The sequence below is a fragment of the Labrus bergylta genome, chromosome 24 (assembly GCF_963930695.1).
Source record: "Labrus bergylta chromosome 24, fLabBer1.1, whole genome shotgun sequence".
NCBI lineage: Eukaryota > Metazoa > Chordata > Actinopteri > Labriformes > Labridae > Labrus > Labrus bergylta.
In genome coordinates, this window is record NC_089218.1 from 6,962,708 (window position 1) to 6,987,465 (window position 24,758).

General features: G+C 46.3%; 1 protein-coding gene across 6 annotated transcripts in view; it reads right to left on the minus strand.

Moving 5' to 3' along the window:
* Positions 1–51: 51 nt before the first annotated feature.
* The window catches only part of nbeal1 (neurobeachin-like 1), a 41,780-nt gene continuing 17,073 nt past the window's right edge, over positions 52–24,758 (minus strand). For 4 of the 6 annotated variants that reach the window (XM_020634147.3, XM_065952102.1, XM_065952103.1 and 1 more), the window contains 42 exons: positions 24,135–24,218; positions 23,930–24,028; positions 23,222–23,793; positions 22,926–23,058; positions 22,512–22,631; positions 22,109–22,418; positions 21,930–22,015; positions 20,730–20,819; positions 20,461–20,638; positions 20,234–20,367; positions 18,924–19,083; positions 18,730–18,832; positions 18,343–18,502; positions 17,525–17,683; positions 17,143–17,302; positions 16,744–16,832; positions 14,969–15,577; positions 13,632–13,807; positions 13,234–13,522; positions 12,847–13,155; positions 12,615–12,764; positions 12,321–12,478; positions 12,022–12,146; positions 10,483–10,609; positions 10,244–10,392; positions 9,914–10,149; positions 9,413–9,508; positions 8,908–9,032; positions 8,668–8,808; positions 8,406–8,536; positions 8,160–8,269; positions 7,692–7,809; positions 7,425–7,522; positions 7,053–7,169; positions 6,534–6,623; positions 6,308–6,417; positions 6,040–6,212; positions 5,481–5,575; positions 5,230–5,346; positions 4,336–4,497; positions 3,447–3,595; positions 2,322–3,366 (listed from right to left, as the gene is read on the minus strand). In XM_020634147.3, the coding sequence (XP_020489803.2) occupies positions 3,066–3,366; positions 3,447–3,595; positions 4,336–4,497; positions 5,230–5,346; positions 5,481–5,575; positions 6,040–6,212; positions 6,308–6,417; positions 6,534–6,623; positions 7,053–7,169; positions 7,425–7,522; positions 7,692–7,809; positions 8,160–8,269; positions 8,406–8,536; positions 8,668–8,808; positions 8,908–9,032; positions 9,413–9,508; positions 9,914–10,149; positions 10,244–10,392; positions 10,483–10,609; positions 12,022–12,146; positions 12,321–12,478; positions 12,615–12,764; positions 12,847–13,155; positions 13,234–13,522; positions 13,632–13,807; positions 14,969–15,577; positions 16,744–16,832; positions 17,143–17,302; positions 17,525–17,683; positions 18,343–18,502; positions 18,730–18,832; positions 18,924–19,083; positions 20,234–20,367; positions 20,461–20,638; positions 20,730–20,819; positions 21,930–22,015; positions 22,109–22,418; positions 22,512–22,631; positions 22,926–23,058; positions 23,222–23,793; positions 23,930–24,028; positions 24,135–24,218 (7,098 nt within the window). In that variant the 3' untranslated portion in view covers positions 2,322–3,065. The other 2 variants (XM_020634148.3, XM_029277401.2) reach the window with 1 other exon arrangement.

The following is a 24,758-nucleotide window of genomic DNA, read 5'->3' on the forward strand; positions in this document are numbered from 1 at the left end:
TACCCGAGTACCACTGAGCCACAGCCAATAAAAAAATGTGTTTAAACCATGTTTAAATTTAGACAAGACTTTAATGATCGTTTTTCCACCTGTGTATACAAAGCAGTTTGTACAGATTAGGGAGGCAAGTTAAAACAATTTGTTACAATTTAGTACCTGGAAAGTGCAAAAAGTACATTTTTCAAATACGCTGAAATAAAAATCATGCTGTACATTATATACCGTATTCATAAATAATCACAGATATACACACATCCATTTGGTGACAGTCACAGAGAACGCTGCTAAGACACAAAAATAGTACTTCGCTTCTGAGTCCTACAAGTTCCTCTCGGTGGTGGAGGGTTAAACTTCTGGAATGCTGCATTGATTCGATTGGACGAGGAAGTCGGGGGGGGTCGTACTGTAAGCGTCAGCGATGAGAGGAACCTTGCTCTATGTCGATCACACACTGGGATAGTAAAGGCACTCCGTTTGTTGCAGCTGTGGAACAACTCAAACAGTGGTCTTTTTGTCGGAAACAACACACAAGGGTGAATGAAAGAAAAAATGTTTTTTTACAGAAAGAACACAGATTGGCCGTTTTGCTTTCTGTGAAATTTAAATAATTACAATATCATGTAAAAAAAAAAAAAAAAAAATGCCAGGTTCACAGAATCAGAAACATACAAAGAATTTGGCTATAAAAAAATAAACATGCCTCAATTGCATATTCTCACACACACACACACACACACACACACACACACACACACACACACACACACACACACACACACACACACACACACACACACACACACACACACACACACACACACACACACACACACACACACACACACACACACACACACACACACACACACACACACACACACACACACACACACACACACACACACACACACACACACACACACACACACACACACACACACACACACAGTTATGGTGCAAAACTATCTACCAATCACACAGTCTGATCCACAGGAGCTTCATACTGTGGCTCTTTTTGTGTTAGTCGGATATCGTAGAATTCCGATTCACACACACAGACAATATTTTAGCGACTTAAATCTCTAAAATCGGTCGCTTCACGATGAGCAGGAATGACGATGAGATGTAGAAAAAACAACATGTGGTGACAGTTTGAGGCTAGAGGGAGGGAGGGGCGATTCTACTGTAGGAAGACGAGAGATAGAGGCGGGGCTTAGTGGCGGGAAAACGACAGGAAGAAAGCATCGACAGCCATCGGAGCTGTATTGCTGTGAACGCTGACATCTCAAAAAGCCCTTGAGGATTTCTTCTTTCTCCTTCTTTTACAGAACAGTCTGAGGAGTTTGACATATAACATATTAGTGTGTATTCAAAATGTGATCTTAAAAAAACTGCTACAAATAAATAAACGTCTTTTTTTTTTTCTCTTCAAGTAACTTAAAAACAATTCTTCTTCTCTTTACTGCTGTAGTAGAAGCTTCTTCTGTTTAAGAATGTAGTGTGAGACGGATGACACAGAGGCTATCTTCAAAACAAAGACAGTGTCAAAAATCTCTCCATCAGCGTGCTGCCTAATCTCAGAATGGACCATGAACGCACTGCGTACAAACAGACGCCATGTTAATCGGCACATGCAGAAAACAAACAGACGAAACAGATGATAAAAAAAAGAATCCCTCGCGCACATGTATACACATTTATAAAACGCAGAGGAGAAGGCAGACAGTTTGGTCTTGTGAGTGATGGAGCGGTTGTACTGCATAAAGGCTGTAAGGCGATCACAGACGGGATCCGCCTTCAAAAAAAAAAAAAAAAAAGGCCACTTGAAAATATATTTTTTAGACAGAGAATGGTATTGTCCTGCACATGCACCACACACACACACACACAAAGTGATCTGATGTCAGATTTGAGCTGATCAGGACAACTTAATCAGGAGAGAAGATGCGGTGTTTGGCAGTCATGCGAAGTTCCTTCTGGATTTAAACGCCAGCGCCAGCGCTTGTTTGTCCGATCCAGAATGTACGAGAAAACAAAAACAGACATGAGGACGATGAAAAGAGTCTGTGACGCTCACAATGTTGTGTGGTGATTGACAGGTATGAAGGCAAACAGGACGACAGGAATGTGGGGATGTGCATGGAGGGGGGAGAGGGGAGGGGGAGGGGGGGGTGGTGGTGCAGGGCTCAGGGAGAGTCGGGTGGGCGCGGTCGCTTAGGTGTTGTAGGCCGTCTCCCCCGAGGAGATCTGGGTCAGTCCCCTCCTGGAGCCCCACAGCTTCCTTGTGATCTGGCCCGAACGCATCTGGGAAGAGTGGAGGAAGAGGAGGAGGAGGAGGAAGAGGAGGAAGAGGAGGGGAGGGAGGAGGAAGAGGAGGAAGAGGAGGGGAGGGAGGAGGAAAGAAAAGCGTGAAGTAAAAGAAAACGGGGAAAAAAAGGAGGAGGGATATGATTCATGAGCGATCGATTAGATCATTTGAGCTTTGATTTACTCATGAAGTGTTGAAGCAATAAAAGTGAAATCAAAGGAACTCAAGCTCGATTCAATCTGAACAGAAACGATGAACAGTGCGGTGATTCAAACCTGCATCGACCTCTGACCCCTACGCTTACTTTTATATTTCTATTCTAAAACACTGAAGTCTATCTCGGCGCTGCGTTGTTAGTTTGCATTAGTAGGTTGTAGCTACATTGTTAGTATGGCTTGAGTTTGCAGAAGCGTTTATACGTTTGTTTCACAGCATATTTGTACACGTCATGACACTTTAAGTAAAACAGCAGGGGGGCGGAGCTTATCCAAGGTCGACGGCCAAATCAAGTCAAATATTGATCAGATGCCGGATCTTGGGAACATACAGGGATGAGGTAAGCAGGATGAGTTGTCACAGTTCTCTGCTCGGAATGTGTTCACTCTGAATGGCGAGATTTTTTTTTTAAATGTGTGCGTGCGAGGTGTGACCGTGGGGGGAACGACCATCCCTGAGAAGGAGAGGTGACGGCGGTTAATCGGCGTGTGTCAGACGTGCGCGGTGATGTCAGAGAGAGGGGAGGGAGCTTGGAAGCTGCTTAGGGTTTGAGGGTGCTAGAGGAGGCGGCGGTGAAAACCAGCTGGTCGCGCTGGTGCAGCAGGCGGGTCGGCGAGCGAGCCCGGAGCGGCGCCAGCAGAGGGGAGGCCATGAGCTGCGATCCCTCCAGGCTCTGCGCGATGTAGTTCCTCAGCGAGTTCTTTACCTCTGCCGGCTTGCCCACTCCGATGATGATCAGCTTGCCATCGTCGAGGCCCACCAGAACTTGGCTCTGCTCCTTGGTGACGGCGACACAACGCACAGGCACACGCATGGCCATCGGTTCTATACTCAGAGAGAGACTGCAGAGAGGGAAGATAGAGACGTTATATGTTTATGCATGAAGGCTTATTTCTGACTAGCGAAGAACTGAAGACGTTACCTGTAGAGGTCTCGGATGGACAGGTAACCCTGCTCGCTGCCGATGACCACGTACTCCCCTGACACACACATGTCAGTCACCTGCTCCTTCAGGGGCTCGCTGCAGAGGTGCTTCCCGTTCACAGAATAAAGATGGAGAGCGTTTTTATCCTGGGAATAAGAAAAAAAAAAGAATACTGAGTGATTCAAATATTCAGTTCAGGACATTTTGGGTCAGAGTAAAGTTGACAGTTGAAACATAAATCAAAATAAATGTAAGCCCCGCCCCTTTCTAGGTATGAAAATAAATAAATAAATAAAAATCATTCGGCCTGAGTCAAAAAAAACTATTAGTGTTAGCTAGCCAATCACAGCCACTCTGTACAAGTTTGCATCATCCAACTTCTATGTGACCTGAATGGTCAGCTTTCTCTTTCTCTCCCTCTCTCTCTCTCTCTCTCTCTGTCTCTCTCTCTGTCTCTCTCTCCCTGTCTCTCTCTGTCTTTGTCTCTGCCTCTCCCTGTCTCTCTCTCTCCCTGTCTCTCTGTCTCTCTGTCTTTCCCTCTCTCTCTCTCTCTCTCGCTCTCTCCCTGTCTCTCTCTCTGTCTTTCCCTCTCTCTCTCTCTCTCTCTCTCGCTCTCTCCCTGTCTCTCTCTCTGTCTCTCTGTCTCTCTCTCCCTGTCTCTGTCTCTGTCTTTGTCTCTGCCTCTCCCTGTCTCTCTGTCTCTCCCCCTCTCTCTCTCTCTCTCTCTCTCTCTGTCTCTCTCTCCTCGGTGGTGCTGAGAGTGCAATGGCTGTGCGGCTGGATTTGAACCTGGTCCGCCCGCTTTGAGGACTACAGCCTCCATATATAGCTGTCTCTTTGCCTGTTTCTAATTACAAGATCCAAAATAAAAACCCTGCGTGTGCACCTTGAGTGTCGCTTTGCCCTCGACGCAGGTGTGCACCAGCAGGTGACCCTCCCACGACACGGCGAGGTGGAGGATGGAGAGCGGCAGGGAGCTGTCGCAGGGAGGCCGCAGGCAACGCATGTACTGACCCCGACGCACCGTGTGGATGATCACCGTCCCGTCCTGCAGCACAGAGCGAGAGAACACGTTTCAAACAGCTTTGTAGCTCTTTGTGGGGAAACCCCCCCCCCCAAAAAAACAGTGTTTCCCAAAGTGAGGGTCGGGACCCCACGGGGGGTCGCGAGCCACTAAAAGGGGGGTCTGAAGATGCATTGCAAAAGAAAAAACTAAAACAAACAATCTCTGGCACCAGAGTTTCAGAGCCCTTAAATCATGAGCTGTACCTCACATTTACTAAATGAGCAACAAGAAAAAGACAATAATTTATGCTCTTGATTACATTTAAAAAAAAAATCAGATATGCCATTTAGCTTCCAAGCTTCTAATCAATCATGACTGTACAACTTTCTGTAAAGAGAAAAAGTTCCATTCAGCTGAAAACGTTTCAAGAAAAGCCTCAGTATTTACTTAATTTCCAGCAAAATTACAGAAACTGGAACTTGCATTGTAACCTTTGCTGCTGCTTAAGGTGCATAATTCTTGTTACTGCTAATTAATGGTATTTAAAGCCACTGAATAACCCAACATTACAAAATGTTTAAAACCCTGTAAATCTCTTTACATTCAAACACCCGTACTGTACACACATTCAGGACACTGTGTGAGAGTCTTAACTTGTTGTTTTTTTCACAAACAAAGCATGTGATTGAATCGTTTTGAGAGGGCACGAGGTTGCAGCGTCGTTCTTTTACTCAGAGGAGATTGGACCGATGACTCGTGGGAATGTGCTCTTACCCGGGATCCGGACACAGCCATGTCCAGCTCTGTGCTGATGCTGACGCTGACCACCTCGTCTGTGTGTCCGTATAACACCTGAACCGGTTTGGGATGAAGACCCACAGGAGCCCCTCCCTGAGGAAACAAATCAAACCCAATAATCCTCAAATTGAAAAAAAGACTACTTCCCCTTTACTACCAGTGCATCAAAACAGAGATGATTATTTTCAGTTTTTTTTGTGGAAGTAATCAATGATGGTTGTCCTGACCTGCTGCAGGACCTGCCACACCATGCAGGTTGTGTCTCTGGAGCCGGAGATCAGGTGGATGCCACAGTGGTCTGTTGACAAGCAGGTCACGATGTCTGGAGGGGGAAGTGGAAACACAAGATGAACAGAGTAAGAGAATAGAGGAAACATGTACAACAATGGAAGACACTCAAATTTCCTGAAGGTAAATGGACTTGAGCTTGTGTAGCTCATTCAGACAAAGCAGCTGGAGCAACGTGGGGTTAAGCGTCTTGCCCAAGGACACATCGGACATGTGGCTGCAGGAGCTGGGGATCAAACCCCTGACCTTGTATATTTATCTTTAAACTCACCTCCAGCTCACACTCTAACATGTATGAGTGCATTGTGTCTCCATGTTTTTTAATCCACCTTTCATTGTGAATTTTCAGGTCTAAAAACCGCCCGTCGGCTGCCATGTTTATTTCACTCTAAAATCGAGTTTGACAGCGAGAAACGTTGCAAGATTTGGGACGTGGCCCAAGTCAAAATGCTTTCCGACTTTTCTCCTCTGATGCACAGCGTGTGTGTGTGTTTTTACCCATATGTCGGATGTGCTGCCCCACAGTCTTGCCCTTAACCAGCGAGGTGACCCGCAGGCTGTTGTCCCAGTGGCCACCGCTGAAAAGCAGCTTCCCATCGTGGGAGACGACGAACAGCCCCGCCGTGACCTCCACGCCTGGAGCGAAGGGCCCGGAGAGGAGACGCTGCGTCCTGAGTGACGATGAAGAGAGGAGGAAGTCAATGCAAAAAGGGAAAAAAGCGATGACAGAGTGATGGAGAGCGTCAGAAGACGTGTTCTTTCTTACTTGCTGTTGGACACGGTGGGATCCTTTATGAAGGTGAAGTAGTTGGAGATGTTCTTGTTGTAAGGCAGCCACCCATGGGTTCCAACCAGGCAGTTTTTACTCACAGTAACCTAGAGACAATGCACACACCGAAATCCACTCAGTGAACATTTTTTTATTATAATTTTTCCACATCTCAGAAAAGTAGAAAAATCGAATTAAAGTGATGAAAAGATGAAGAGCTCACCATGGTGTCCGGGCTCCCCTGGGTGATGAAGGAATGCGACTGATTCTTTGGCACCACGGCCTTAACAAGCGGCACATTGTCACTGATGCCCTACAGCGTGAACAAGAGATAAGATCATTATAATAACACCAAGTTAGTTCAGACAGTTTTAGTCTCGTTTTCTGCTTTTTTTTTTTCGTTGTGTATTTGATATTTTAGTCATGTTTGATCTTTTATTTTGAAAAATCCATTACAGTTAACGAGACATATCAATGGATTATTGAAAGGTCCCTGTCTGTGGCCCTGAGACGTTCCAGCAGACTTTTACTGTATAGTTTTAGAGATAATTAAAGGCAAAGTCGGCTCAAATTGCATTGAGACGCTGTGATATTTTAGTCATATTTGATGTGTTAATTTGAAAAATCTGTGACAGTTAACAAGAAACTTTCAATGGATTGTTGTCCCTCATGTCCACGTCTGTGCTCCTGAGATGTTTCAGCAGATTCACATATTTTCTAATGACCATGTGAGAGATCAAACCTCCACGAAGAAGGACTTGAGGTCGCTGAGGTGTTCGAACATGCTGAGGGGACACGAGTCCAGCTGAGCCTTCCGCTTCTCCACTTCCTCCTGAGGCAGACGGACAGGGTGGGGCTCCTAAACACACACACACACACACACACACGTCGACAAGTCAAAATGAGTTATCATCCTCATCATCATCAACCTTTATCTAAGTTCTCGGAGAGGTCATTGAGGGCGACGCTCATTTACAATGATGCCGAGAAAACATTCATAAATGAGAAACAACGAGTTAAACAAAATGAGATACCACAGAAAATAAAATCAATAAAAAGAGCATTAAGAACAATAACTGCATTCCTAGATCACAAAGGTCATTTCTGTCTTCACCTTGAGTAACTGGCAAGGTGTTTGTCCAAAGTTGCTGATCATTCCTTCCACGGCCTTACGCTCCTTTTCGTCAGTGATGGCGTCCAAGTCCACGGCCCCTGCGACACAAAAACACATTAAAAATCCACAATAATAACAAACAAAGGAACACACGTTTAGTCGACATTCGCTCCACATTAAATATTTCCAACATCTGAGGGAGAAAAATGAACGTCTGATAAACACTGATGTGCAGTGAGATAGTCGCAGCGGTTCTGGACGTTTCACCTTCATATGTGCAGTAGTAAAAGACGTTTAGAGCCTCCACGGCTGCAGGGCCCCTCTGCTTGAAGCCGAAGATCAGATCGATCCACTCGTGGAGGTGCGCCGAGACGTACTCTGACTCCTGTTAAAACGTAGAAATAAACAATATAGTTGTGCGCTTGCAAAAACAAACACAGTAAAAAATAAAAAAAACCACACACATGGCTGCTGATGCCGAGGTCATGGTGATCATTAGAGTTCATTCAATATCTTTCTTTATCTTACCAGAATTCTCCCAGACAGGAGGGGCGTGTCCAGATTTTTCATGTATAGTTGATTTGTACTTAAGTCCTGCCTCAGAATTGGCATATTAGCCAATCACAGATTTATATTTTGGGGTGGCCAATCAGAATTTAAGGGGGGACCCCCCTGGACAAACCTCTGGACACGCCCCTGCCTTAAGAACAAAGTCGTTCCAGAGCTGCTTCTCACCAGGGCTTTGCGGTGCTTGTAGATAAAGTCCTCCGGGGATTTGGCCCATTTCGGCAGAACGACATCATTTACCCTTTCCTTAGAGATCTGCAGGCGACCCAGATCGAAGCCTGGTGACAGAAATAAATAGAAAGGGAAAGATAGAAGCTAAATATTACTCCAGGAGAATCAAAAGGAGGCATTTTGTGACATCATTCAGGAAATGCATGACGAGGATTTGTAGAGGATGCTCGTTCAACCGCTCACCATTTTGGTTCTCGAGGAATTCTGGGAAGTAGAAGAACTCGGGGATGAGCTCCTTGACGTCGTTGGGGTTGTCCATGAGGGTCTGCCACGTCGCGGGGATGGAGTGGAACTGGCGGTCGGCGCAGTCGAACCTGAGCAGAGGCAGAGATATGAGGTAAGGCGGGGATCCAAACAAACAAACAAAAACTGTTGAATGAATCCAAATGAACAAAGGGTGTTTTATATAGATATAGATATATTTGTATAGAAGGTGTTGCAGTACCGTCCACTCTGCAGCTGGATGTGTAGCGAGGTGAAGGGCTCCACTCGGATTAAGTAGTGCATCACACCGGCTGCGTTCGAGTAGTGTGTGCCGTAGTGAAACCTGTCGATGGTGCCCGTAGGGTCCTCAAAACTTTCATACCTGTTGGGCAGCAATTTCTTGTTTTATCATTTAAATTCTTTTAGAGTTTTGATTGAAGTTGAATTTTATTTTATTTTTTTCAAAACAGTTGAAACGTACTTCTCTCGAACCGCCTTGGCGTTACGTTCGTTGAGAACGGCCACGGGTTTGGACAGATCCCGGAAAACCCGAGGGTCCGAAAGGTCGAGCTCCTCTGAGGTGTAGTCGGCTAGGATCCAGGGAAACTAGACACACACACACACACACACAGTTCACAATTTAGTTCAATTATTAACATCAATCTACAAACCATAAATGTTCAGCAGGATGTTGAAGGTAGGTGTTGATCATTTGATCCATAGTCGTTAAAGCGGTCTGTAAGCGGCAATCAATAAATCTCCAGCTGCTGTCCGGACACATGACACATGAGGTAACACCGATGAATAGAGTTGAAAGCACTACGCTGAGGTTCCACCCTCTGCTCTGTTATGAAGCAGTTGTAGTCCGGCGGCGTTCTTGCATGCGTTTGAGGACCGTGGCGTTTGAAGGAGCCCAGAGCGGGGAAGGGAGCTAGAATTAGAAAACTCTGCCTTTGACAAAAAAAAGAGGAGGAGGAGGAGCATACCACTGGATACTGAGCCAGGTTGTTGTACGTTCTGCCTGCGATGGTGTTGAGCTGCATCAGGTAGTCGAAGTTGGAGATCTCCCTGTTCACCCATTTCTGTAAAAAAAAAAGAAAAGAAGAAGAAGTTCACATATTATTTCCCTTCATGACATCACAAAGGGCAGTAGCCCCTCCCACAAGTGGGTGACACTCCCACAGCTAGGTGTTAGTTCTGCCCTCTGAGTCTTGCCTTCTCAACTTAAATAAGAGGACATGGAGCGAGAAAGCCCGAGCCCTTCCAGAGAGGGGGCGTGGTCAGACACAGCTCATTTACATATTTAAAGCTACAGACACAGAAACAAGACGTTCTGAGCAGGGCTGAAATAGTCACAGGCATGTTTCGGGGAGCTCTTCATTATTTTTGAATGATTCACTATAAAATGAGATACATGATGTGTTAATATACATGACTAAGTTATAAGTGGATTTGACTTTTTTGATGTGAGAGTGCGCTGTCCTGACCTGTGTGAGTCCAGAAGCTTTGAGGAGCTCCTGCGGCGATCTGGTTCCGTAAAGGCTCAGGGACCGCAGCATCAGCATGCGGCTGTACACCTTGTTCCTCGTCTCCTTCTTGAAGTTGAGGAAGTAAGTGGTCTGGTCGATGAGGAAGATCTCCAGAGCCGAGCGGCGGAGGTTATACCGGCGCAGGTGGACCTCTCGGATCTGAGACAGGGGCCATTTGAAGTCGTGGCCCACTCCTTTCAGGAAGACAACACAGATGATGTAAGAGAACGTTTTTTGTTTTTTTTTAAACTAAATCTTCTCATCTTCCTCTCTCACGTCTGGCCTCACCTTCCTCTTTCTCCTGGCTGCTGTCATAGAAGTAGATGTGCTGGGTGGTGAGCTCCAGGCGGCCTGGAACCACGTCGACCACGGTCACCAGCTCGCAGTCCTCCCACAGCACCAGCTTCTCCTTCTGGCCCGCCTCCTCTGCTTCCACTCTGCACGACATTGACAAAGACACAGGAGGCTGTAAATCATGACCCTTAGTGATGAATGCTTCAATGCCGTGGTTGTATACAGGGACTGACTGGTTGTTGGCGGCAGCAGGGTCGTCTTCCGGCAGCTCTAGGATGTCGTCCTCCAGGTCGCTGACTTTGACCTGTTTCACAGCCTCCAGCAGCAGAGAGTCCGAGTGCACACGCTGCTGATGGACACCTGGGCGAGGCGAGGAAGACAGGAGGAGCTTTAAAAGTCACACGAGGCATCCAAACAAGGAGTTCCAGCTAATATGCCAGGACTGGAATCAAACCTTTTTTTTGGTTTCCTCCTCTTCCAAACTTAAATAGATTTTCTAAATTTATTTTCATTTTGACGCACGCCAGGTGGTTTCATTAGCTCCGGCAACACTCCCGCTAGCGTCTCGTTATTAAAAAATATAAATTTAGATTAAGAGAGCGAACGCACAGCATGAAGGCAGACCCGAAGGAGCATGAGAGATCTAATCTCAGAAAAAAACTTAAAGAGGACATATTATCCCCCTTCTCCACTTTTTCTAACAGTCCCCTGTGGTCTGAATGAAACATCTGTGCTGTGCTTTGGTCAAAATATAACATGAATCAAGCACCAGAGGAGGTTTGTGAGCCTGTATAAACCAGCTCTCTCAGAACGCTCTGTTTTGGTGTGTGTGTCTCTTTAAATGCAATGACCCCCCCCCTGAGTTTTCCCCGGCAGACATCACTCCTCCATAGCGAGAAAAAAAGTTTTGTTCTAGTCTGGGGGTGGAGTCCATGGGGGGAGATACCAGGAGAGGGGAGGGGATTATTTTTACCAGAATCCCACTGTGACATCACAAGGAGAGCACATTTGAAACGGAGCATTTTTCTCTGTGTTGTAAGACTTATGCAGACCACAAACAAAGGACTGGATGGGTTTACTTCACATTTTGTGGGTCAGTAGACACTCAGGTTACCCAAATAAATGTTCAAAAAGTAAAAGTGGATATTTCATAATATTTCCCATTTGAAGTGTAAGATCGGTGTTTGAAAAAAAAAATAGTTGCTTATGTTTGAAATATTCAGGAAGAAGATGCAACCTTGGGGCATATCATTTGAAAATGAGCCAAAATCCAGAAGTGGAAGATCTCCCTTCATTAAAACATGGCCGACATTTGCCAGGAGGTCTCAGATTCTATCATTGATGGTATTTTAAGTGTGATCATTGGATGCCCCCCCACAAGTATTGGTTCCCCTGATAAAGTCTAAATGAGCGCAGCAGTACGCGACCTAACCACTAGGTCATCTGCGCCCTGACTAAGGAAAAACAAACAAACAAGCACAGCGCATCATCATACAGGCGATGGAAGGGTTTGACATACATTCGGCTTAAAGAGGATTTTCAATGGCAGCCCTTTCCTAATCTGTTTAATAAGGACATGCTGGATGAGTCTGGTTATATCATTCTGAACACACACTTCATCATCACGTCTTTTCACTGAGGAGGAGCGGGCACTTTGTCAAATAGAGCTAAATCTCTTGAGGATATTTTGGAGTTTTGCTCTGATGCAAATATTCAAGTAAACAATGGAGAGACTGAATCAAAGATCGTGAGTATGAGCAAGAATGTCTCACCGAGGTTGTCTCTCAGAGCGCTGGCCTCTCGGTGCGGGTCATAGTTGTAATTTCGGACCAGTTTCAGCCTCATGCGGGAGAAGTTTTCAGCACTCGACACCCTCCAGTGCATCTCATCCTGCTGCCTGTTAGATATGGTAGCAAACACCATGGACAGACATTATCTTTATCTGGACTGCATCATCACACAAATGGACTTTTTTCTAGTTTGTACGCATCAATACAGTCAACATTTATATTGACGTGATTTGAATTATTTCAGGAGAAACAGTGGGGGAGTAGACAGTCGATGTCAGTACCTCTCGGTCCACGGCCCCCTCTCGCACACCAGACCCCGGCGCGCTGCCTTCCACTGCCTGAGGGTGGCACTGTTCTGGCTGTGCTGCTGCTTCAACATGCTGTTGTAGCGCAGGTTCTCCTGTCGTCCTCGGCGAGAGAAAGGCTCCACAAACTGCTCCTGGAAGAAGAGTTTGAGCGTGAAGTCAACATGGTGTGCGTTATTATTGACATGTGATTTGCATTATTACAGTGGAAACAGTGGGGGTAGTAAACACATTTGATCAAAAGATCCTGTGGTGGGGATGCAGCTTTACCTGGAAGCGGATCTTGCTCTCTCCTCTCTCCCGCTCCCGCTTGTGCAGGCTGACCATGAAGGCCTCGTAGCACTCCTTCCAGAAGAGAGCCATGGTCTCGTGACCCTGGCTGAATGTTTCAATCTCATACTGCTTCATGTACGGAATAATCTAAAGGCAAAGAAAGTTAAATTTACACACTAGCATTACATCCAATAAATTAAAGTACAGGGTTAAAGGTCGATCAACGTACATATTTGTCGAGGTAGACGCGCCACTCAGGTGAGTCGCAGTATAACCGGAAGTCCTCGAAGAAGGACGGGCTGCCGTTGGTGTCCGGGAGCTGGGGGAGGTGCAGCTCCATGTAGAGGAGGCGGTGCACTTTGGAGAGCAGCGTTCGCAGGAGAGGAACCAGGAAGGAGTACGTCTCCTCGGTCTGCTCTTGGATGGAGCGCCGCAGGATGCTCTCGACCTTGCCCAGCAGGTAGCAGGCCTCGTCCTGGCTGGACACCTCTTTGGTCTGCAGGATGCCGTTGAGCTTGGCGGTGGCCATGGCGCAAACCTGAGCACAAAGGATATGGAATGGTTGTGATTGGACAAACACAAAAGGGCAGAGTTCGATTTGGTGAAACTAGCTCACCTCGGGGTCCTCCTGCGCCATGAAGCCGAGCAGCAGCCTCAGTCCCACTTGGGAGAGCTGGAACCACTGGGTGCCGGACGTGTACCACACCATGAGGCTGTCCATGAGCGTCACCGTCTCCTCCAGCACCTTCTCCGTCCACAGAGCCGGATTGACGAGGCCCTCCGCCTGCAGGAAGTCCTGCACCACGTGGAGCAGCCGCACCGCGTTCTCCGTGTGCTGCGGCAGCGTGGCGGCCGAAGCCTCGCGGTTATCGCTCACCGCCCACTCCAACATGCGCTCCATTAAGCTGAAACCCAAACCCAGAAAAGTGTTCACTAGCTTGTCTCTGGAAGGCGTTCGTTCTTGATTTCAGATGGTCTGGTAGCGGATTAAAAAAAAAAAAAAAAAAGGCTGACCTGAGTTTGATTTGGTCGACGGGTAGCAGCAGCTCGTTGGCGGTTCCGAGTTTGGTGAGCGCCGAGAAGACCTGACCGCGCTCCAGCCACGCCGAGTCATCAGAACCTTCCACTCCCCGCCACATCACACAGAGGACTATCTCCAGCAGCATGTTGCACAGTTCCTCCTCTGCCCTCTAGAGGGAGACATCACACCAAAGAAGCAGAAAGAGGGTTATTAGAGACTGAATTGCTCTAGTGTTAAAGTGCATGCAGGAAAGAAATGAAATGACACAAGAAGAAGGTAGGTTACCTCCTGTGTGCAGATGATAATATTCCTTAACTCAGAACTTAATGCATGATGATTCCTCTTGAAGCCTTGTGACAGACCTCAGTTTAAGTATGATCCCCGACTCTAATCTCAAAAGCTTTGCTGCGCTCGAGGTACTTTGAAAATGAAACATTTATTCTACATTTGACAGCCGGGCTGCTGGGGGAGAACAAGACCGTAGTCTCTCGTCCAATTTCGGCCCCTCTGGGAACAAATGACTAAAAAGAGTCCATTAGATGAAAGTCAGCACTGGGGCTCCCTGAGGTGGCGGTGACATTTTCACCTGCTGAGTTGGAAGCACTCGCCGTTTAGCAGAATTAAAGCAACCTCAAGATGTGGACTACTATATAAAAGAAAGACACAGCGGGGGGGAGGCTCTACTACCTGGCTCCTTTAACAGACTTAATTAAAACTGTTTAAGCTCATTTTAGGTGATATTAATCTCACATTTTAAAAAAGTACTTTAGATGGAGCAAAGCTGTTTACATGCAGGTAAAAGAAGTCGACTAATTTATTCAGTCTGGCTTTTATATAGTGCTTTATATAAATTCAAATCTTAACATTATTTTACACTCCAATTTTAAATATTTTTCTATGTATTCATTTTACTATCTTATTGCTTTTATGTGTCGTGTTTTATTTTTATTTGATTCAATTCTTATTGGTGTCTCTCAATGATTTTATAAGCTACTTTCTGCACTCTTGTAAAGCACTTTGAACTGAAAGGTGCTATATATAAATAAAGTTTGACTGATTGATTGATTGAAATGTCAATATGGTAATTTAACAGCGCTTTCAACAGATTTGACTCACTGCATCACCACTTCATGACGTCTCTCAACGGAGCTCATGACATGAATGATAGTCACAGGAAATGGAAGTTAAGAGGCTGAATAAGAGGAACACAGCGGGATACAGAACTCCAAGAAGAGGGACGACACGAGACAAGTGACACCAAATTGTAGTGAATAAAAACATGATTCCTGCAGGATTAATGGAGCGTTATATATTGCAGAAGCCGTCTCACCTCAGCATTGTTGAAGGACTCCCCCAGTGAGATGTTGTCACTGAACAGGAAGCTGTCCTCAGTCATAGAGGAAGACGCGTCTCTGTCCCCAGAGCCCCCTGGGAAGGGCTTTGAGGTCTCGAGAGGCGATGGCGTGCTGGGCATGCTGCCCGGCGTTTGGCTGCCGCTCTCTGCTCCCTCGTAGGCCTGCAGATGTGACAGATCCAGCACCAAGCCCCCCGACTTCCCCACCACCCAGGGTTTGCCGTGTAGCTGCGGCTCCGCGGAGGCAGAGGACGAGGGCGTGTCCAGCAGAGAGATGACGTCGCCGTTCTCCATGCTGTCCACAGAGCGGGCGTCGCCTACGCTGAGGCGGTCGTCCTCCAGCCGGTCGAGGCGGCCCGCGCTGCCCGCCCGCCCCCTCCTGTCCAGCGGCAGCTCCAGGCGGTTGGCGCAGCCGCCGCCGCTCGGCCGGTTCAAATCCAGGCTGCAGGCACTGACGGTGTCGGCGCTCCGCAGCGGTAAAGAGCCTTCACCCCGCAGGTACAGACGCATCAGAGTGTCCTGCCAACACCGCTGCTTTGAAATCTGGACGGCGGCGTCCTGCTGGGACTGCAGCAGCTGGTACACCTGCAGACAGAAGAGGAGGAAGGTGAAAGTTTGACGACACCTGCGGAGGAAGAGTCATGACCGACAATCTTCAAAGCTGAACTTCGACTGCTAATGACTCAACAATCTGCTCAAAATGTAGAACTGAAACATCCAGATAAACAGTTTCCTCCTGTGCTGCAGGAGTTTGAGTATTTGGAAAGGAGGAGGTTTCATTTCAACAAACTGTCTTCTTACAAAAACAAGACAAATAAACACTCAGAGCTAATTGGGCGCTGACACAAAAACAAACAGATCTTTAAATGACAGTGAACCATCATAATGGAACAAGAAAAAGAGGGAAGTTAGGGAAGCTATGAAGAATGACTTCTCTGTTTTCTTAGCTTCTTTAAATCACACCTTTAATGTTTGCACTGACTGTTATTTACTTTTTAAACATTGCTGTACATATATAAACAACACAACTTCAGAAGATTAACACTTTTTTATTCTTATTTTTTTTTTATATTCAGGTCTAATTACAGATTTTTTTCCTCAACTGTTCACAGGTTCTTGTTTAAATTACACATATATTTTTATCCCTGCACGGGTTATGTACATTTCTTGTATAAGTCTATTTTTAATTGCACAGTTTAAGTTTGATTCATCTAGGGGGATTCTTTAAATCTTTTTTTCAGGTTAATATATATGTATGGGAGAGGGGGCGTCGGTTTTATGATTTAATTTTTAACAAATGTTTCATGTCATGTACGTCTTTGTAACCTGCTACTGGATGTTTTGAATTTCCCTCGGGATCAATAAAGTATCTATCTATCTCGTAGCTGCTGAGTTATTGTTTGTTTTATTTAGTTATCAACAGGAAGTCAGGTTGCACCAATTCAACCAGCAATGCATTTTAAAAAAGGTCACATTCAACCGTTCATACTTGAACATGTGACTGCAGGAAGAGAGATGAACGACTCTCCCATTGACTCACAGACGCCCCAGTGTGTGTGTGTGTGTGTGTGTGTGTGTGTGTGTGTGTGTGTGAGTAAATAATGGATGAAGGGAATCCAGCATAAAGAGAGGCGAGGATATAGAAGGGTAGAAAGCTTCAGGCGATACCAATCAATCGCTCGTTTCCCGTGTCTGCTGCTAATTAAAAGTGTGCTAACTGCAGGTTTTAGACGTCTCAGGTGTTTGCTCACCCTCTTGCAGACGATGAGGCGCACGCTCGCTCCGGCCCGGTGCGTGAGCTGGACCAGAGACATCAGGTCTTTGTAGTTCACCATGTGATCTGTCCAGAATACAAAAAAAGGGGAACACACTGAGTGTTAAATGTATGAGGTGATTCATGGAGCTGAATCAACACAGCTTCTCTGTTCAATGACAACAATCAGTATGAGTGGTGCTCCTTGAGGACTCATAGGATTGATTTCATTAACTCAAAAGGACCATATGTGAGCGGATAATGAAGCGGCTGCAAAAAAGAAAATCAAAGCAGCGAGACAAATAAAGACAGACTGATCGATTAAATGATCAATCCTACGCTGGATCAATACAAGGAGCGTCTTTAAAAGAAGAAAGGGGAAAGGGGGAAATCCGACCTGTGTGGAGGACCTGGTTGAGGAGGCAGCGGATCAGAGTGGGAGTGATGTGGAGTTCAGAGAAGAGCAGCGACAGGCCGGCGTAACCTGCCTCCCTCAGGCGTAAACGCTGCTTGTTCCTCTCGTAGACGCGGTCGCAGCGCAGCATGCGTTCGAACAACTTGAGGGGCAGAAAAAAAAGAAAAAGAGGAATCTCTCGTCATTTACAGGAAAATACTGATATTGATCATTATGTGTACAAAACAATCCTGAGAGGTTCAGCAGATTCTCGGCTAACTTCTGTTTTTTTATTCCTGAACTTGGCACATGTTTTTTTCTAAGTCAAAGAAATGTACTCAATACTTTTTTTTTTTTTTTTTTTAGTAGTCAGGGATTTACTGACCTTGAAGACGAGCTCTCGGAGTCGATCCGAGTGCTTGTTGTTGAGCAGGAGAGCGTAGCAGGAGTCGGCGGCGCCCGGCTCGAAGAGGAGCAGGAAGATCTGGTCCCGGGCCGGGCTGCTCTGGAGGAGGCTGAGCAGCATCTCCAGCAATCCACACAACTGCAACACACACACACACAATCACAGAGGATTTTTTTTTAAGCTTTCAAGATTGAGAAGAAAATACACATGCCAGCTCTTTGCGTCTTTAACCAAATATAAATGAAATAAAAGGGAGGCTGTTTCTGGTGTCAAACTTAGTGATTTGATTGCGATATCTGTATCTGGACATTTAAAAATAATCCTCATATAGAGATTAGGATTTGGTAATTCTTGTGTATGGCATTAGAGGCCTGTCTGGCTTGATGCACGAGTAAATATTATCAGAGTGGCAGCAGATGCAGAGCGGGGGGAGAGGATCGTATCGACCATATGCTCGTAAAGTGTGATGTCAGCTTCCACATATAGTACAGCGCTGTAAGAGGATATGCAAAGTGACGGACAAAAATGCAAAACATGAGACAGAAGTGAAAAAAAAGGGAAGAGAGAGAGAGCAGGTGTGGCAAGAAGAGGAAATGGATTTCACACACAAAGAAACAAACTGACAGATACAGACTCGTGGGAAAACCTCATCTGAAGAGGTGTTTGTGTCAGGAAGCAGTGGCTGATGGCTAACGCCAACAGAGGTTAGCAGGTTAGGTTAATGCAGAGAGGTTGGAAGAAACAGCTGAACTTATGAACACATGGCTTATTAGAAGAATTTCTAAAAAGTGCCTCACCTGTTCCTCGTCCCCAATGGCAGCGATATATCCCAGAATGCTGTGCATCTCGTCCTGGGACATGCCCTTGCTGATGTAGTACTTGATGAGGCCGCAGAGAGACGCCCTGACGGTTCGAACGTCGTCCTCGCTCAGGTCGCTCTCTTTATTGCCGTTCTTCCTGCAGAGGAGAGAAAGACGATTAAAAGGGAAAACTTCACCCATTTGCATTCAGCTTTGTATCATCAATTTCCAAGACGCCAATTCCTTCTGGAAGAAATCTCTGAATCAGTTGAGAAAACGGCCGTATGTGTTGTAGTAAATGTCTGTATGTATCCCTTTAAGTCGAGGTTTCGGTGGGGGACTAAATGCTGGGCGCGATATAACCTTTTGGAAATTGGAACTCACCCGTAATAAAGGCGCACGTTGTCCAAAAGGAACTGAACGCCGTACTTTTTCCTGAACTGCTTTCTGTTGTCTTTGATGACCGTGGACATGTACTGGATGTGACCTGCGTTAGATCACAGAACAACAGGCTAAAGGTTTCGACCTCATTAAAACAGGCTCTCACACCAAAACAGGATAAGGAACGGCGATCTAACCTATGCGTAGAGGGAAGTCTCCTTTGTTCCAGATGTTGAAGTTGAACAGCAGATGTGTGTGGAGCTGCTGCAGCAGAGCCTGGTTCTTCTCGTACGTCACCTGCTCGATCAGAAGCTGCACGGCGACGAGAACGCTGACGTCCACGTGGCCAGCCGGCAACTGCAAACACACAAAATTAAGATGCATTGGATGTTGCACTTTTACTCATACTAAAGAACACTTACTGCCTTTTACTTTATGCCCAAATATCTGTTTTTTTGAAGATAAGAGAGAGCTTAATGTACAATAATAATCAAAACACTGAAAGGAAAAGAAAGCAGACAAATTAAAGGGTTAGAAAACAGACCTTTCAGCAACAGAAATACAGAATAAACAAGGATTAAATATGTTTATGTAGGTAATGTAACCCCCGATAACCATTTGGAGGCTTGTTGGAAAATGAGTTCTGATAAACAGAACGTCTACAGGAAAGATAAGGAACATTTTGGTCAATGGAAACACATTGGCTGTTTATCTACACTTTTACAATTTACAGGGTGTGGTTAGCAGCTATCACCACTTCTAAGACATTATCTTTGATCTGTGTCTCTGTGGACGCTTTTAATTTTCCCAGAGTGTAAAAGTTCAACCCTGACACACAAAGACAGCTGGAAAAGAAATAAGTTCTGAAGCAGCTGAGGAGAAAGGACGAGTAATGAACACGGACGAGGGCATAAAAAGAAAATACAACAAGGGGACAAAAGCTGTCTGAGGTCGTTTGCTTTCACTGGGGAGACGTCGATGAACATGAAGCTCTGTGTGGATTCTAGAAACACAGTGAAAGTCAGATCGGCTGAAGGTCTCACTTTGTTGCTGCAGCACAGAAATAATCCAGTTTAAATAGAGTGAAAAACAAAAAGAGGCTTATGTTTTTTTTTGCATGGATAAATATTATGATTAAGATTTGCGCTTGATTTGTAAATCATACTCAATGCTTTGAATCTTTCCCCTCTAGATCACAGCCCAACATCGCTTTTTTTTGTATTCAGGCAAGACAAGGAACCACACATCAGACGGACGGAGGAAGAAAACTGACAGCCACAATTTAAATACAAAGCGGATTAAAATAACCAGGAGGCATTGTTTCAAGGTCACAAATAGCAGGCGGTCAAAAAGGGACTGCCTCCTTAATATTTCCTTTTCTGTTTCAAACTAGTTTGCATGAGAGAAGAACATACTTTTACAGTTTCTCTTCAGACAAATGGAAGCAAAGAGACTGAAACACCTTAAGAGTATGCTTTCACTATTAGAAATATGATTAAACAGAGACCTTCTGCAGCAGGCCTCCTAGTGTAGCAACACTGTGTGAGTGGAGCAGATTCTCCTGGTTGATCAGATGCCTCTGCAGGAAATGCTTCAGCACCAACAGGAAGGTGGCCACCAGATTCTTCTCCAGGCGCGCCTCTGCAACAGAAAATGTCAAAAAACTAGTTGATTTGACCCACTTCCAAAAGTTACGTTCAAAAAGGAGGAAATGAGAATGATTATGTTACAGACCTGAAGCCCTATTGGACGGGAGGATGACCCAGTCCCCATCGGCTGGCGTGGTTACATCAGAGGTGATGAAGTCGGACCCGGCTGCGGGATCGCCCGCCTGTTGATCCGGGGTCACGAGGGCCAACTGCTCCAGGATGGGGAAGAGCACCGGCAGGCCGCCCACACAGTTGATCATATCCTGCAAAAAGATAAAACAGAAAAACTCGTATTCAACGAGAACAAACAGGCGCGCAAGTCGAGTTGAAACGCTCAGGGAAGTGGCAGCCGACCTTAATGTCCCAGTTGACGACTTTATTCCCAGTCAGGCGTCCGTGCAGCATGTTTGGAGACAGATCCAGACAGATGGGGTTCCTGCACGCCTGAGGACAAAAGAAGCGCATTTCCTTTCAAATAAATAATGAGGAAATCTCTTTCCCCCACTGCAACGTGAAAAAAAAAAAAACTTGTGGAGGCTGTAGTCCTCCAAGCGGGCGGCCTGGGTTTGAATCCGACCTGTGGCTCCTTTCCCGCATGTCATTCCTAACTCTCTCTCTCTCCCTGATTTCCAACTCTATCCACTGTCTCTCATATAAAAGGCACAAAATGCCCAAAAATAAATCTTAACTTTAAGGCCTTCAACACTTGTACACAAAACGGATGCCCAAACTAAGGCTTGAGTACGGTAACTGCCAATATCAAGTATCCCTACAAGCAGGTTTACAAAGATCATGGTGAATAAACACTGATTACTAAGGGCTGAAACTGCACTGTTATCGTCTGGTATTGTAACATGATAAAGGGGGGGGGGGAGGGTTGTGATGTTTTTCAGGAGTGGATCGGTGCACTGACTGGTGTACTTTCCAATAATGCACAGTAGGCAGTAACACAGGTCCATGCTGGTATTGTTTTCTGAACCGGTATGGCTATCAGAAATACTTTAAAAGGGGACGGAAGTACAAGTCCGATTAAGAAATTCTTGGCCATCTGGGACCCATTTCTTGCCCACTTGGACAAAGCTGATGTGGGTTGAAAACTCACCTTGTTACAACATCGGACCTCTTCTTAAGAGAGTTAATACGCAGTGTACTGAATGACTGGCAGCTATGCAAGAAATTTCTGTTTACTTTTCACTTGTTTTTTTTTGCTTCACCTAATTTTTTAATGCACATACATGTCTGAGTCGTGTTTGTTTGAGTTCCTGTATTATTTGTATTATGCACAAAGGATAAAAACTACAAATAAAATATTGAATTGATATTGGGGGGTGGAGGTGGAAAAATGTGGGGTGCAGGTGGCCGAAGGGTTAGGTCAAGCCGCATGTACAAAGGCTGTAGTCCTCAAAGCGGGAGGCTCGGGTCCAAATTTGGACTGTGACTTCTGGCTTCTTTCCTGCATGTTGGTCCTCTCTCTCTCTGTTTCTCTCTCCTGGTTTCCTGCTCTATCACGACATTAATGTATAGGCAAAAATAAAAAAGAGAAACTAGAATTACCTTAGGTGAGTAATGCAGCAGCAGTTTGGTGGAAAAGTCTCCGAGTTCTGATTCCAGCGCTTTAAAAGGAGAGATGCAGTTCGGACCTGTGAACGAGACGGACAAACAAAGAACTTTAAGTTGTAACTTTATCGCTCCCTCTCATCAACCCTCTGTAACAGCGTCGAGTTCCTGCTTACCCGCGCTACAGATGGCTTTCACATGGTTAGGCTGCAGAGGTTCATGGAAGACCATGACGCTCCCCAGCTGGCCTTGTAGGGACGTCGGGCTTCCCCACTCGCTGTCCTGTGTCCCCGCCGAGATGAGCTTGGTCACGGACTCGGGTTTCCCCCCGAGGAGGCCTCCCCACGTCTGAGGTGAGAGGATGCCACCCAATGAGGAGCGAGTGGTGGGCGTTGTAGCCGAAGAGAAGGGAGGGTCTGGGATTTGGGAGGGCGGGGGGGTGGTGGTGCGGTGGCCTGCTGAGCCGATGCAGCAGGAGATGAACGGCTGTGAAGGACAGACGACACACAAAGCTGGTTGAATAGCTGGAAGGCATTACAGTACATTTTGTTAAAGAATACAGGCGGGTGTAAGTCTCACCTCGGTCATTGTGGGGTACTTGAGGGGGGCGGAGAGCTTCTGCTGTCCATCCACATAAATATAAACGAGACTCTGTCCAAACGGCCTTTTCCCTGGAATATGAACTACACCGATGCTGTGCTGTAAACAGAAACATAGACGAATGTAGGTCTCTTTAATATGATTAAAAAGTGTTCATTTTCTATTTTTTAAGTGTCTAGAAATGGAAATTACTTTGACTTTTCTGTTGTATCTTTCATCACTTGAAGTACACAAGTGTTAATACCACCAGACTCAAGGATTTTGAGAATTTAAGCATTGAGAAGTCAAAGATCCCTCCGATTCATATTCTGCAGGGTTTCCCTAATTTGTTTGTTTATTAAAAGATGATTAAGTCTAGACGTGAGTTTCACATTCCAGAGGCCGTAAACTCACCCAGAGAGAGTCACAGAAGCAGTAATCAGGCAGCATGACTGTGACGTACTCCTTCTTGGTACAGACAGCCACCACCAGCACGCCCGCCGAGCTGATGAAGGCCTCGAACCCCGTCCCTCCCGGGGTGAAGAAGCTGTGCAGGGAAAAAAAATATACATATAAAGAATGAAGCATTGCTGTTGGAATCAGCTTACTGCTATCTAGCCAATCAGTGCATCCCACCTGCGAGTGTAAAAAGTGATGATTTCACAAGAACAATTAAAGTATGCTTCAGCTTGTGAAGACCAGACTCTCACCTGTACAGCTGTTTCCTCTTGTCCTTGCTGGGCGGGCCGAGCTGGTCCTGATCGAGCGACAACCAGGCGAGAAAGCTGAAAGCAGAGCCCGACCAGCGCTGCACTGTCGGAACTACGATCCCGGCCATGCTTGGCGACAGATCAAAGTACTGCATGGCGCTCTCCAGGCCCTGCTTCCGCACCATGGCGAGCAGGGCTCTGAGAGCAGGACCCACGTAGGGGTGCGCTTGAGTGGCCTCGGGCGGCCTGAGGAGGCGCACGAGTCCCAACAGCTCTCTGGCGCTTAAGGACTGCGAGCCCAGCGAGCCCACCAGTCCGAAGAGGCTCTCGGCGCACGAGCGGTGCAAGCGTTCATGGCGGTCCAAAGCGGCCAGCGCTCGCATGACCATGGCGGCGTTGACGCAGGTGGCGCGGGTTTGGCGGTTGAGGCAGCTGAGGCGGCGGAGCCAGTCGGCGGTGAAGAGCTGCAGCTCGGATGAGTCCAGCTCGGCGAGCCACTGGACCAGCAGCAGCAGGGGCTCCACGTTGCTGATGCCCAGGAGCCCCACTGAGGTGTGCTCGCCCTCCACGGCCTACACACAAACACACACACACAAGGACACACAACAAGACTATGACTTCACACCAGTGCAGCCAGAGGTGAGCGTCAAACGACTTGTGCTGCATTGTTTACAGTCCAAATAAAACCACAGACGATCTTAAGCCCACCATGTTCATCAGCTCTTTGAGGAGGTGCCGCGACGGCTGCCCGAGCGAGGTGAGAACTTCATACAGGTGGTTATACCCGATCCTCTCCTTGAACACCTCCTGCAGAGGGGGAGCAGGTTAAAGAAACCCAAAAAAAAACAAATGAAGCATACAACTAAGAGCAGAAAATATAAACACACATTTTGTGATTATGAGTTGTTGTCACCTTTGCAGCGGGGGACTTGTGCATCACTGTCGTTAGGGCTTTGATGGTAGCGACGGCGAGGGAGTCTAGTCGCCCTTGAAAGACCTGAAGAAGAATCAGAAACTGGTTTAGTAACGCGCTAAAGTCGCTGTTTGTTCTTTTTAGTAGTTAAGTTGATTAGCCACAAGTCAAATCTCCTTTTTATTCCAGATGGATGTTTTAGCGGTTTTATAGCAGCGACACTTAGCGGGAATAAAAAGGAGATTTAAATTGACGCCTTGGAGTAAAGGCTGCACTGCAGACTTCACAGTGCGGATATGAGAAAGTGTCGTCTTTCTGCTCCAGGTGAAGAAAGCGATCCTTTAAATAGATCAGACTGGAGCAGGAAGCCTTCAGGTCTTTGTGAAACAAAACAACAACAACAACAACCCACCTCCACGTTCAGACAAAGACACAAAGAACGAGCCTCACTCGTTGTCCTCACGCAGACAAACATCCACAAAAGAAGCATGCAACCCATCGAACAAAAAAGCCAAACACACACATCTCCATCCAGCTCCGTCCTCCTCCTCCTGGGTCACTGAACCCCTTATGTCATTATTTAAAAAAAAAAAAAAACACCTTCAGAGATTCTTGGACCAGCTG